Source organism: Oreochromis niloticus, linkage group LG15, assembly GCF_001858045.2.
Source record: "Oreochromis niloticus isolate F11D_XX linkage group LG15, O_niloticus_UMD_NMBU, whole genome shotgun sequence".
Lineage (NCBI taxonomy): Eukaryota > Metazoa > Chordata > Actinopteri > Cichliformes > Cichlidae > Oreochromis > Oreochromis niloticus.
The window spans coordinates 32,791,149-32,806,107 of record NC_031980.2 but is presented as its reverse complement, the minus strand read 5'-3'; the positions used below and the strand labels follow the sequence as shown (position 1 = coordinate 32,806,107).

At 39.9% G+C, this 14,959-nt stretch overlaps 1 protein-coding gene across 1 annotated transcript; it reads right to left on the bottom strand.

Annotated features, from left to right (window-relative positions):
* Positions 1–127: 127 nt before the first annotated feature.
* Positions 128–12,824, bottom strand: comp (cartilage oligomeric matrix protein). The gene is made up of 19 exons (XM_005453989.4): positions 12,603–12,824; positions 8,266–8,339; positions 8,098–8,149; positions 7,697–7,845; positions 7,338–7,475; positions 7,076–7,153; positions 6,149–6,301; positions 5,830–5,934; positions 5,489–5,596; positions 5,241–5,400; positions 4,349–4,467; positions 3,958–4,010; positions 3,662–3,855; positions 3,413–3,591; positions 3,261–3,309; positions 2,859–3,055; positions 2,322–2,494; positions 1,161–1,300; positions 128–729 (listed from the first exon to the last, which is right to left on the bottom strand). Exons 1-19 carry the CDS (start codon positions 12,667–12,669, stop codon positions 671–673), a joined length of 2,247 nt encoding a protein of 748 aa, XP_005454046.1. The 5' UTR covers positions 12,670–12,824; the 3' UTR covers positions 128–670.
* Between the last annotated feature and the right edge of the window lie 2,135 nt (positions 12,825–14,959).

The following is a 14,959-nucleotide window of genomic DNA, read 5'->3' as shown; positions in this document are numbered from 1 at the left end:
AGGGGGCGATTCTTCTCAATGCTAAAATTAGCCAATTTGTATAGAACTCTATAAGAAAAATGACCCTACTGCTCACTCGATTTATGCCCACAGTAAACATTTTACTCATAAATGTATTGTTTCAGTCGCTAGCTTCAGGTTCTCTTTAATATAATTTAATTTTCATTTTGTAAATTATTTACCCATTTAGAGTAAATTTGAGAGAAAAGCAAGGCCTGCTTTGGGGAGTGACTACATTGTCATATACAGGTCCCTTATGGTGAATGTCCAGTATCTTATTGACATCAAGTTTAAAACAAAAAACAAAAAAAACAAGATGGTAAGCGCTATAATCCCCAAGTGGATGCATCCATGTTTGATATCCATGGTTTCAGTATGCACAGACATCAGATTCCCACACAACAACAACATTTATTCATTAGTGACAGTCAAATCTTTTCAAGTGTTTTTTCTGAAGTGGAAAATGTTATATAATATTTAATCTAACATTATACCACTTCCCTGTGAACACATATTACCATTGCTGTGCAGCACAATCAATCAATTTTCACTGGAGACATTTCCAACACTTCTGCTGGATTTTTAATTAAACTTTTATCGCCGTGATGATCTTCCTTCTGAGATCCAGCTGTGCATTGGAAAGCATTCTGTTTGGGCCTGTTTGTTGTCATCAGGCTACCAGCTGGACCTGCTGGGCTCTGTAGGCATCAAAATCCTCTGGAAGAGTGTCTGAAGGAACACAGTGGAAAGCCAGTTCGCAATTCAGTTTGAAAAATCACACATTTGTGGCAGCATTCATGGCTCTGCTAATAATAGCATACTTCCAGTCAGTGCATAACTGGTTAACAAAAACACGCCAAATAACCAAATTAGCCAAAATCAGACATGACTGGCTTCAAAAGCTAGTAGAGCACTTGGAGAGCGAATCCTCTGCAAGGTAAAAGCAATGTTTTTCATATTTAGGAAAGTGTTCTAAATATAGCCACTAAAATTGAAATGGCTTCTGTTTGATTGCTTTGTGAAATTTGGCTCGGTATTTCCTGCTGACAAAGGAACAAATGGCACTAGTTCTTTCCTTGGCAGAGAAACGTTGTTGAATAAATGAAAAGCACTTCGTGGCTGCAGTCCAGCCTTTCAACTCTTCTGAATGCTTCACTCACCGTTGCAGCGATAACGCAGGTTGGCCCAGATAATGTTCTCTTGGGAGAAGCAGAAGACTCCCAGTCGGCCTCCTCTCATTGTCGCGTCTATGATGACGCCCGTGTCCGCTACCATTTGAGTGCCCTCGTAGAAACGAACTCTGCAAACCGACAAAGCGCAGCAAGCAACATTGCATTAACAAAGTGTTAATAACACTTACAGAATTACATTTTGTGGCCGATTCTTTTTCTCTAGCACCACCAATGTATTCAAATTTTTACTTTTATTGAAATATTTATAAAACTGTTGCATGTATTTGCTGTACATGTTCATCTATTCTCGACTACATGCCTGTGGCACTATCATGTTGAGAAAATGTTTCCACAGACACACAGATGTTTCCACACATTTGACTATGACACATACATAAATACACACAAGTTTGCATGGATATCTTTGGAAGGCCCCTTATAGTAACCATAACCATCCTGGCTACATACATAACCACAACTTAAAAACCTCATTCTAATTTTAGGCCTAAAGCAGTACCTAAACCTTTAACCCGGCCTTTGAAGGTGTGTCACGGGCCCAGAGGTCCTCACTTTTCCAAAATGTTTTAATTTGTTGTCCATGATCGACAGCTGTTTGTTCAGTGACCTCTTGTCCCTCATTGGGTCAGATGGCTCCAGATTCAGGCCAGTGATGGTTCCAGCATTGGGGATTAATTTGTTGATCCTGCTGGCATCTCTGATACTCATGATTACTCAGTTTTGTTGATCAGACCACACCCAATTCACACAAGCACGCCTGTGACACTATCATGCTGAGAAAGTTTTTCCACAGACACAGAGACACTTCCACATATTTGACTATGACACACCCAATAGATAAATAAATACAAAACCTTTGTCTAGCCCCTTATCGTACTCCTAACCATCCCATCTACATGCATAACCATAAATTAAAACCTTATTCTAATGTTTAACCTAAAGAAAATCTCAAGGTCCTCACTTTTTCAAAATGTCCCCAATCTAATGGTCCAATGCTCAAACCGGTCCTCACTAAGATGATTAAACAAATATACACACACAGACACACACACACTCTCTATCATGACATGAATGTTATTTTCCAGCCTGTGGCTCATACAAAACATCAGCTTCAATTGTGTGTCACGGTACCTGATGTAGCCGTCAGCAGGCCGGTGCTGGAGGAACCAGCGGTACGAGGTCTTATCTTTCCAGCCAACATTGCGAGCGTCTTTCCACAGGAGCTTCACCTGATCGGTGGTGTCGCCCGTGTGCCACAAAGCGTTCCGCAAGTTTTCACCTGGACCTGTGTTTGATTTCACTGCCTTAAGAAGAGTAAAAAAGGGATAACATGTTTGCGATCACATTTTGTTTTTTTATTATAGATTAGACAACTCATATGTTTGTATGCCTCTACTAAGTCTACAGATGCTCAACAGATTTACTACCATTTTCTGACCATGGCAACTAAGCCACAAGGCGGTAAAAATAATCATCTTTTAGCTCATTATTTCATTATGGATACTTCTTCAAATGGACTGTGCTGCAAAACTTTGACCCTATAAAGCATTAAAACCATAGATTAAATATTAATACAACTACTAGTTACAGCTCATAGTCTCTTTACAACTAATCCATTATCTTGAAGTGGAGCTGGAATTTCTTGCAAACAGTACAGCAGTGACATACCTTCAGTTGGATTCCTGGTTCTGCCACGGCTCTGAACGGGTTTGCCTGCCAGTAGATCTGCTCCACCTGCTTCCACATCACCACGTAGAAGCTGGAGCTGTCCTGGTACGCAAATATAAAACCTGCATAGTCGTCGTCCGTTACCGTATTAACATGAAATGTTCCTTCAAAATCTACTCCGCTGAAAGCTGTGTAACCTGCAGGAAAAATTATTTCACATCAGATTCTGTTTTTAAAGTGTAGCGTAGATGTTTAGCTCTATGTGCAGCAGATTAAAGCAATGGGCCTGTTGGTAGGTGGATTTGGTTTCCTTTAAACAAAACCAGGCCATTTTCGGTCATTTCAGATGGCAGTTTAATATTTATATTTTATATTTTCTTGAAATGTCAAACAGTTTTTTACCAACAGCTAATCCAGGATCGCTGTTCATAGTCTGGACGATCTCTCTTCCCTGTACAAACAGAACAGTGGATTATAGAGAAATGTTATTTCATGACAAGTTATTCTTGCAAAAAATAGAACAGCAAAAATCAAAGAAGCCATAATCGCTTGACCTGGTTCAGCACCACCCAGTTAGGATCGATTTGTGCGTCTCCTTCTGGATCTAAAACAACTGTCTGGTACTCCCTGAAGTCAGTGAGGGTGACCTCTGCGTTTTCTGGACAGACGTCTATTGGGTCAATTATGGTGTCGTTGTCGAAATCCTTCTCACATACATTACCCACGCCGTCACCTGGGAGGTACGGTATTAGGCGTAAGTAAAGCACAAACTTTTACTTTAATATGTCAACAGTGTCACACACCATCAGAATCCTCCTGCAGAGGGTTGGGGATCAGACGGCAGTTATCAGGACCAGGTGGCAGCAGGTCTGGGATCCCATCGTTGTCATCGTCGTCATCACACTCGTCTCCCTTTCCATCTTTGTCAGTATCCAGCTGAGAGCTGTTGATGACAGCTGGGCAGTTGTCCCGAGAGTCTTGGTGACCATCGCCATCGCTGGACAAGAGACAGATGTTATAGCAGGTGCAAATTTGACTTGGAGTATGAAAACAGATCCAGGTAAATACAAGTGACTTGACTGATGAGCTCACACAATACCTGTCCTTGTTAGTGTCACAGGGGTCGCCAATCAAATCATTGTCCGCATCCATCTGAGAAACATAAGTTGAGTTGAATTTCAGATATGAAATTTTCCAAAGAATAACAAGCAGACAATGGCAATGATAATCCCAGCTAGGAAAGACAATGTGGACTGAATAATACCACAGACACTGGCAGCATTATCGGTTATTTTAGGGTGTTTCAAATAAAACGCACCATGAGTGTGATGCCACATCCTGGAGTACACGCTATACCAAATTACTGTTGCAAACTAAGAACTTAAACCACTAGAGGTCATTAAAAGCAAGATTTTCTACTTAAGATTAACTGCTTAACTTCTCATGCCTTTTTGCAATATATTGATGTAATGTGTGAAGACACTTCTCACCTGGTCAGGGTTGGGATCATAGGGACAACTGTCGCAGGCATCTCCCACTTTGTCACCGTCTCGATCTTTCTGGTCAGCATTTGGGACCCTTTTGCAGTTGTCAAGGTGATTGGGAATTCCTGGGGTTAACATTGGGAATGTTAGAAAATATTATAGTAACCCGAAGACAGGCGCGTAGCTTTAATTTGTTGTCAGTGATGGACAGCAGTTTGTTCACTGTCCTCTTGTCCACCACTGACTCAGATGCCTCCAGATTCTGGCCAGTGATGGTTCCAGCCTTGTGGATTAATTTGTTGACCCTGCTGGCATCTCTAATGCTCATGATTACTCAGTCTGGTTGGTCAGACCATACTCATTCTCAACTACACACCTGTAGCACTACCATGCTGATAAAGTATGTTTAAAGGAAACCAAATCCACCTACCAACACAGAGACATTTCCACACATTTGACTATGACAAACCCAATAAATAAATAAATACAAAATCTTTGTCTGACCCATTATCGTAATCTTAACCATCCCATCTACATGCATAACCATAATTTAAAACCTCATTCTAATTTTAAACCTAAAGCAAATCTCAACCAGGCCTTTACAGGAGTGTGTGTGGCCCACAGGTCCTTATTTTCCAAAATGTCACCAATCTAATTGTTCAAAATGGTCCTCACTAAGATGGTTAAACAAGTGCATGTGCAGACACACACCCTGTCATAACATGAAAATCTTTCCAGTTTATAGGTTGTAAAAATCTCACTATGTATCAAATTCACATTCAAATCACATCTCAAATTAAAGGCATATCAATGCATGTCAGTGTTTCAAATTAACAGCCAGAGTAAACAGGTCTTTTTATTAATATAGATTTAAAATGTATTTGTACAAAGTCTTTACCATCGCCATCGATATCGTCATCGCATTCATCTCCGTATTTGTCCACATCTGTGTCTTTCTGGTCATTGTTTTTGACGGCAGGACAGTTGTCGCAGGCATCGCCAAAGTCATCCTCATCGATGTTCCTCTGGTCCACATTGGGCACCAACACACAGTTATCCTGTGAAAAAGATGTTTTAGTTCCTGAGAGCAAAGTTACATGATTTTATTATATTTTCTTTCAACCTCAGTATCCTTTGTGTATGAACCTGTGTATTTAAGATCCCATCCCCATCTGCATCTTCATCACAGGCATCTCCAATTCCATCACTGTCAGCATCTTCTTGACCAGAGTTTGGAACAGTGAGACAGTTATCCTGGAAGAAACATAAGCAGATGGGTAAGTTTTAATGAATACTTTTGTTTTCTATAAAGTGATACAGGCCTTCTTTGATCTGGGATTGAGGTTTGAATTTAAAGTATGACAACATCTTCTTTTATGTCACATTTTTATAGGATCTTTGATCTTCTTCACAGTTAAATAAACTGTGTTTTTATATGGGTAACTTTCAGAGACTTCTCTGAATATCTAGATATTAAGGAGATTTACCTTGTTACAGTTACTATCAGGACAGTCCAGTTTTTCATCTGGGAAACCATCGATGTCGGTGTCAGGACCACACACGTAGCCATTGCCAGCCCACCCGACTCCACACTATAAGGATGGAAAATGTTTTAGAAGCTGTACATAATGTTTTTATTGGCTCTGTTTTGTGGTCTGCACAACATGACCATAAGTGCTCAAACAGCTATTTCCCAATAGCTGCTATTATTGTTATAACATGATGAGGAAGGAATGTTGTAATAGCTTTGATAACACATCAAAGCTAAATCCAAGGAGCTAAAACGTAAAAGTTTTATTTGCTCACCTGGCACTCGATGGTCCCCTCTCGATGGACGATGCACTCTGCACTGGCGTGGCAGGGGTTGGGTTGGCCATTGCCACAGGCTCTCTCAGGCTTACAGCCTTGTCGCTGATCCCCAGTGTAGCCTGTCTTACAGGGACCACATCTGAAAGAGCCCTAATAGAACCATCCCACCATGTCACAGGTGCCCACATTGGTAGTGTTAGCATGGAACTTAAAACGCAGCGCTTCAGACAGCAAACGAAGGAGAAATATTAGTCCTAATATTACACATAAATTTAGCATGGGATATACTGCATTTATACAAGTTCACTGAGTTCACTGTGGACTTAACTATGCAATCTTTAACCCTAACTGATAACCCTGTTTAGTTTGATGCATATCCACTAATGACAGGTTAGGGCCTTTCTATGTGGAGTGTACACCTTCTCCTTGGGACCATTTATCAGCCAATTGGTATTCAATCCACACGGAAGGATGTTATCAGTGAGTAAAAATCCCTCTCCGCTCTCCATTCAAACTGAAGCACATGTACAACCACAAATTAGTCCTGGTGACCTGCCAAAGCTGTACCGTGTTTCTAGGCTCCAGCACCCCTGCAACCATGAACTGAGTAGGCAGTTAAGAAAATAGATGGATGGAAATTGTTTTCATTTAAATGACCATTTTAGGAATAAAGTTGAGAAAAAACATTAAGAGACTGCTCAAAAACATTCTGTTGCAATTCGTCTTGGACACAGTTACATGCAGTTAACCCAGAGGATTGTGTTTCCAGTACTGTATCGGCTATAAGGTAGGACTGCTGCTACTACGGCCAAAAGTGATTAAGGATGAAAATAAATCAAATATTCAGACAACACAAAGAATGACTTTAACTGAGGCTTAGATCTAATCAGCAATTTCATGGAAATTCACAGTGTTCATACTTACGGGGGTGTTCAGACACACAGAGTTCGCCACGCAGCCTCCATTGTTGGGACCGTCACACTCATTAATATCTCTGCATACCTTAAAAAGGACAGAGATTTAAAGACAAATGCAGAGTCACTTGAATGGTCTTTACCATTAAGACTGAAAAAGAAGGCAGAAAGAAAAATGAGTCGCAGAGAGAAGGAAGTTTGTTTAAGCGGCCACGAAAAGTCCAAATTGATCTCATGTTGAATCGATCCATAAACCGCTGCATGGTGCCAACCTGTTTGTTGGCGGTGGCGTAGGCAAGACCGACACCCTGGACCTGCGGGCCAGTGTATCCAGCGGGACAGGAGCTGCAGCGGAAACCTGGGGATGTGTTAATGCAGCGAACACCCATGTGGCACGGTTTCACAGTGCACTGTTCGTAATAAGGAGACAGACACACACATCAGGATGTTTTTAGGGTGAGGACCTGCATTCATTTAGATGTTCCCTTCACTGGGTTTCTAGCAAAGTCTAAATTTTAGCCATTTCGTCACTTTCTAGTTGCTGATACAGGCAGAAAGTTTTCTGACTTTACAATGTTTATACCTGTAACACTTTACTGTCAGCAACTGTTTATCAAATCTCTGCTCATACCTCGTCCACGTCAGTGCAGTGGGTACCGTTTCCTTCCATGCCGTGAGGACAGGGTCCACATTTTACACCCTCAGGTGTTTCCACAAAGCTCACCCCAGGGTGGCAGGAGTTGGGCACACAGGTGGGTTGAGGTTGCACACCCCCCATTGCTGAGAAAAGAGGATATCAGCAGTTTTCTGTTTTAGAGTAGCAAATTATTAGTTATTTCCTTTTTTCTTCAAATCTCTCTCCCATTTATTCTAATGGACTACATAATCATAATATTCATAGTTGTGGAAAATTATGGATAATGGTTTAAGTTCGATAAAGATAATAATTAAATTTCAATAATGATGTAATAATGTGTGTATTCTCAGACATAAACATAATTCCATCATTGATAAGTGAGCTTGTGAACTCACCACAGGCTTCACACTCCATCACTGTGTTCTTTAAGAACACAATCTCCTTAATCTGGAAAGTACAACCAACAGATTAAATACCTTTTTGCATTTCCTCAGCACCCAGAGTCAAACAGTTATCAAATGCAAGTAAAGGTAGTTAAATATATTTTTATGACGGCGCTTTACCTGCTGCTTCAGAAGCTCTTTAATCTCACCCAAGACAAGATTAGTCATTTTAATCTGACTGATAATTTCTCCATCTGGGTTTGAAGAGAGAACAAACCAATCAGTACGGGAAAACCTTTATATTCCCCCCGTGCTGTTGAACAGAGTAAGGAATCTTTAACACAGCTTCTCCAGACATCCTGGTTTCATATTGGACAGCTTGAACCCTTTCTAAAGTTGTTATATTGTGTGAGCATTACAAGTTAAAACACATCATTGCACAGAAGAGGTGTGTGGTGTGGCTCAAAAAAGGTCATTTGTTCAGGGGTAATTTTTGTATTTTACTAAAAACAAAATTGTTGTCTGCAAATTTTTAAAAAAAACATGCTTTCTAAGGAAAACTAGCATGTTTAGAAATGCATTATTGAAAATTCTTTGGGTTTTTTTAAAGGCATTTTTGTTGAAATTTCTATGGGAGCTAATCATCTGTACATATCCATGAGTAGTTTAATCAGATGAGTTAACATTGCAGTGAAACAGCCTACACAAGCACAAGTTCCTCACATCTATGATTTGTTGTTAACAAGAAAGTAGAAAGTGTAATCTATGAATTAAGCCAAGGCTGTAATCATTGCTTCTTTCAGTAAGAAAAATCTCAACCCATGTTTCTGCTGGTGGTCAGTGACCAGCGATGGGAATAACGGCATTAAAAGTAATGGCATTATTTTTTTCAGTAATGAGTAATCTAACGAATTACTATGTCTATCATTACAACGCCATTACCGTTACTAACAAGAAAATGCGGTGCGGACACGTTACTATTTTTCAACACACAGACGGTTGAAGCTGTCTTCTTCTTACTGGGAGCTGGGGGGCGAAACAATCACACAAGAGCTGCTGATTGGCTGAGGAAGAATAAAGTAGTCGTGGTAAACCAATCACATAGCTGCAAATAACTTTGTTGTTTGGAAAACCTGTGCATAGGTTTTTAAAATTTACAATTTATATTTGCATTTCAAGTTATGAAAATGATTCATTAAACATGTTTGTGGTTGTTACAGTAAAAAATATAACTTTTTTTCTACTCTGATTTTATGTTTTTTTGTCTTATTTTAGATTAGACTATTTTAGAAACAATTAATAAGAACTTTGCAGTAAAACAAGAACTCAAGTTATAACTACACGAAGCAGGTTTGGTTTATTGCTTTGTTGCACTGCTTCACTTTTTCTGTGGAATTGTTTTGTTGGATGAAAGTGGCAGCTAGCTGGGGAGCAGTGTTTTGATATGTGTGTGGAGGGTCCTGTACAACATGATCCACTGCATGTTTAATGCCAAAGTCTAATACCTGGCATTCCTCCACCACCACAAGACTCATTCGAATCCACAGCCCACACATTAACTGTAGTCAGAAGTCAAAAACAAAATTTTCCCAGAAATGGAATGATACAAGATTATCCGGAAGATATGGGACATTTTTCCAGCTCACATGCTTTCTGGAATTAAGCTTATGGGTATCCTGGGATGCTTGGTTTCAGTATGATCTGTAGTTTTGGTGCAAAGTGCCTTCATTTAACCACAAATCAACTATCGAGTGGGAAGTTTAATTTATAGATATGATCACAGCACTTTAACTGCAGGAATAAGAAGTTATAGGTTTCTGACTTACTTTAATGTTTGTGAAATAGTGATAGTCTAATATGTCTGTCAAACTGAAACTCAGTGGTTCAATATATATATATATATACATATATGTATGTATACATATATATATATATATATATATACATGTGTATAAAACACTAAAACATTAGATTACTGTTTTTGCAATTTCCCTTTTGAACTTCTGTTCTCGAATTAAAAACCCGTAATCTGATTCACTCAGAGGCAATAAGATGAAGAAAAAGCCAAAACAGTATTGATAATATTGATAGTCTCTTAGAGGATAAATATAGTGACTTAATCTCACTTTTTCACAAAGCCTAGTTAAAAAAATTTCACAGTGGGGGAAATAATTACCTAATCCTCAGCTGAATTTGTAAATTTACTCCCTCACAAAGAAACAAACCGTCTGTAATTTTTCATTTATTGGACAAAGACGGAATATCAGGGAGAAGATTGTAGAACTGGACTTCAACACCATCAGCAGGAAGCTTGTTGAGAAGGTGCTAACTGTTGGGATCATTTGGAAATGGAAGAAATATAAAATGGCCATTAATTGCCCTTAATGCATCCATGCATGACTCTACCTCATGGACTGAGAATGATCATGATAAAGGTGTCATATCAGCTCAAAACTACACAAGAGAAGCTTGGACCACAGACACTACGAACATCATTGATGATACACCTCACCATGATCGACTGAAACTTGCAAAGCCTCCATGTTCCCCGAGCTCAGAAAGACACATGTACAGGCCTGTCTTAACATCTACATCTGTGAACATCTAAACAGTTCAGAGGAGGCTCGGGAGAAAGTGCTGTGCTCAGACCAAACCGAGGTCTTTGGCATCATCTTGACCCGCTGTATTTGGAGAAAGAACACGATTCCCACAGTCCAGCATGGAGGTGGAAACATTACGCTTTGAGGCTGTTTGTCTGCTGGGGGTCCAGGACGACTTCAGCGCATTGAAGGGACAATGGGCGGGGCCATGAAGCATAAAATCTGGGATGAGAAACTCACTGAAGATGTCTTAATGCATGTTTAGTAATCCAGGTAACCATATATCCACATGAACAGAATCAACTTTCTGGGAACACTGAAGAGAGTTTGTGAATGGGTCTTCCACCATGACAGTGACCTAAAACACAGTGCCAAGGCAACAAAGGAGGGGCTAAAAAAAAGTAGATTAAGGTCATGAAAGACTGGAGCCCTCAGTCCTATAGAAAGTCAAGGAACCTAAAGGATTTAGAGAGTTTCTGTAAAGAGGAGTGGGCCACAATTGCTCCTGAGATGTGTGCAAACCTGGTGACAAACTACAAGAAACATCTGACAGCTGTGGTTACCGGCAGGTGTTTTTCCACTAACTACTAAGTCAGGGGTGTCCAACTCCAGGCCTCAAGGGCCGATGTCCTGCAGGTTTTCGATATCACCCTGGGTCAACACACCTGAATCAAATGATTAGTTCATTACCAGGCCTCTGGAGAACGTCAAGACATGTGGAGGAGGTAATTTAGCCATTAAAATCAGCTGTGTTGGATCAAAGACACATCTAAAACCTGCAGGAGTTGGACACCCCTGTACTAAGTCATGCTCTGCTTGGGGATCAAATACTTTTACTCAGTGAACGCAGTTCAGTTTATAACTTTTTGTTAAATTTGATCTGTCAAAGCTTTGATCAGCAGTTGATTCTTTATATATCCAGTTTTTGACATGCTTCACAACATTCATCTGCTAACAGCATCTGTCTTGAACAAATTCTATAATGTGTTTTTTGGAGGTGTTCCTCTCAAAACAACCTCCTGCTGGGACCATAAATAATACAATGAGTGGAGCGAGGGTGAAGCAAAACATTAAACTGTGGCTAAAAGACAAAAAGACCTGATAATACAGTAAGTCTGAATAATAATGCAGGTGACGACACACTGTATCCATACGTTTATTGTTGTTTTAAAAATACCATTTGCAGGTCAGTTCAGCCGCATGTACCGGGCACCAAAAGCAGAAATCTCCTGAGCGTGTAGAGCAGGAAATGTGTTCTTCTCGTTAGCGGCAACTGTGTTTACCGAATGAATTCCACAGCAGAGAGAAGAGATACTGGACATAAATCACTGTCTCTGCTAATGGAAAGGAGGCTGAGTCCTGGATGACAGGAAGCTCACTGGGATTGTTTTCCCTCGTTGTGTGCACAGAACTTTCCAGCCCTCGTGATCTTTGAGCTCCTTTACAAGTCAATTTGTGTTCCTGCCCAACTATTTTTCTAATTTTTCATAAAAAATCTCTACCTCCCCTAAAAATAAATATTTTAATTAATAAATAATTCATATTGAAATAATTAATAAAATCTGGATTTGAATTCATTTAATTTGCAGCTTTTTGTCATTTTTCTTATGTAACACCCCTTTCTCTTGTTTTGCATAGCAGTTTCCATTAATAATATTTCATTTATCAGATTAATTACTCAAGAAAACACTAACCTGTCACAGAAACTCTAACAAAAGCTGCAACATCTTCCCCAGATGGTTAAATCAGTTTATATTTTCTAATGCTTTAAATTATGCCTTCTTTCTCTGCTGCAACTCCACATCAGTCGTTATATATTGTTTGTGTTTCTTTCAAATTAAAACTCTAAAACTTTACCCTTTACTCATATTTACTGCTAATGCTCTTTAATCTTCCGATATCAAACATATTTCTCACCTCTCTGTCCTGCGACGGCGCTCCCTCCTATGCAGAGCACACAGGTCAGCCCCAGAAACCACAGCATGTCTTCACCTCTCCAAAAAGCACCAGTTCAGGTACAGCAGGTCACTCTCTTCCTTCCCTCTGCTCCTCTTGTGATCCTTAACCCAACAAAGGTTCTGGGGTATTTCCTTCTCTACTTTAGGTTTTATACGCCACTTCTACCCCCCCCCTTCCTGTGGTTTACATCTCCATCCCTTCCCTTAAAGCTCCAAGAAATAGGAAGAAGAAGGCGTCTGGTTACACAACAAAATACACCCCCACAATGCGGTGTAACAGCGGCATCACTTGCTGTGTTTTTTGGTCACGTCACTCCAAAACGGCACAAGTAAAGAAATCTGTTCACTTGTTGTTTTACACTGATGCTGAAGAAAGTGTTTCAAGGGTTGTTTGGCTGCTGCTTTTGGATTTCTGTGTTGATTATTCTTTAAATGGTTGTTTGTTTCTAGAATATCCAAGGATCCAAGGTTCAACTAACCACATAATGAGTACAATGAAAAGAAATGAGCAGATGTACTGAAGCTGTTCCAAACACTTGTGGATTGCTCCATTACAAAAAAGGTCAAGAATATTTTTTCAAGCTTTGTTTAAACTGTGACAAGAACAAAACGAAAGAAACTGTCCAAAGAAAAAACACCAAGATCAGTTAAATTATTAGGAAATGAAAAATTCCATCCATTTTCATATTTTCAGTAGGGTGATCAAAAATGCAATCTCCCCACAGAACGCCCCGGACCTGTCACCTCGATTTGAGTCAGGTGACAGGTTAAATTCACAGACAGCGCTACATGACATAAACTAGCCTTTATATGTGTAGTGTTTCATGTCCTCTTTAAGTGGAACTATTACTTCACACACTGGGGTTTTAGAAATATCATCACATTTACTCACAGTACTATTTTAATCTGTAGCACTTACACAGACACCTCTAATGGTGTGCAGATGAGATTAAAAGCTAGCAATCAATCCTAATACATGGAAGCACGTGCAGAATAAAACACCAACACTTTTATCATTAATAATTACGAGCAATGACATAAGCTACGTCTACAGGAACTGTATTATTTTCACTGATGACTGTCAGAGTTGTATTACTCCCGCAGTAGGGTTAGTTGTCAGTAATGAGATCAGCAGATGTTGGATGTTTTGCTCCAGATCAACTTAAAAAGCCGACAGCAGTCAAAGTTACATTCATACAGTCAAAGCACTGTATGTGTGAGAAATCAGATGGATATATAGGTAGGTAGGTAGGTAGGTAGGTAGATAGATAGATAGTAAACGCATCGAGCAGATATTTCCCGTCTCTGATCTTTACTGCTGTGAGGAATGTTAGGGTTAAAAGCCGAGTAGAACAACCTCCTGCAAACTTCATTAGTGATGGTTTGCTGCCTGTGCTACAGTTTGTGAACACATCAGGGGGCTTCTCAGCTTCTGAGGACATGACTCGAGGTTCACCTCTGCCCTTTTCTGTTTTCTCTTTCTTGTTTTTTTTGGGTTTGCTTGTTTCTTTTTTTAACCTCCCAGCAGCTTCAGGGTTACATAATATCGACTGAGTGCCAGAACTGCATGTAAAAAGAATTATATTTTGGCCCCGGACATGTCTTTAAATGATGAGAATTAAATTTTTAGGTTAATGAATAGTAGTAATGAAAACTGGCTTTTGCACCACACTGTAGCATAAAAAAGCTTCACATGGAGAAACAGGGTATACTTCTGAATTAGAATTCCCAAAATTCGACTTGGACCGGCCCCTGCTTAGAGCAGAGCTTCTGAAACCTTCTAGTGTCGAGTCAATTGCAGTCTTAAAGCTCGAGTTGATCTGGGAGTTGATCACTTGTACAGGTGTCTATGGGGCTTTGCCACCAGAGAGGAAATTCACTTTCATAGTAAAAAGACCATTCCATTGTATACTGTGTTATTTCAAAATATATGCTGAGGACAGTTAACTTGAAGCCTGACTGTGTCACATCCTTACATAGGTAACATCAAAAGCCTAAAATGCTTCTTTAACCTCCTAAAACCAGGTAAAAAGATGGATGTAGCTTCCAGAAAAGTGAAGCCGATGTCTAAGTGCCTCATCTGCTGGCAGAAAATATATCTACATCTAAAATCCTTCCTCTCTGACCTCAGTAGACACTTCACGGACAGTTTTATGGGCTCAGTCGTTAGTTTCATGTCCCATTAACTAAACTGTGAAGTACATTTTGTCCCTTGAGCTAGCTTCAACAGCCAGGGATCAGACCCCCAGGGCAGGCCCCATGGGCTGAGGCCCCTTCTACCAGAGACTCTCCTTCAGGTTCCCTCCACGGGCCTGG

Bases quoted from the DNA above. Each gene is read 5' to 3' on its own strand.
- comp (XM_005453989.4), bottom strand. From the start codon at position 12,669: ATGCTGTGGTTTCTGGGGCTGACCTGTGTGCTCTGCATAGGAGGGAGC. The intron at 5,935-6,148 runs GTGAGCAAATAA...CCATCCTTATAG, and splicing joins AGGGGACCATCGAGTGCCAG to TGTGGAGTCGGGTGGGCTGG. The intron at 5,401-5,488 runs GTTCATACACAA...TCTTTTTCACAG, and splicing joins ATGGGATCTTAAATACACAG to GATAACTGTGTGTTGGTGCC.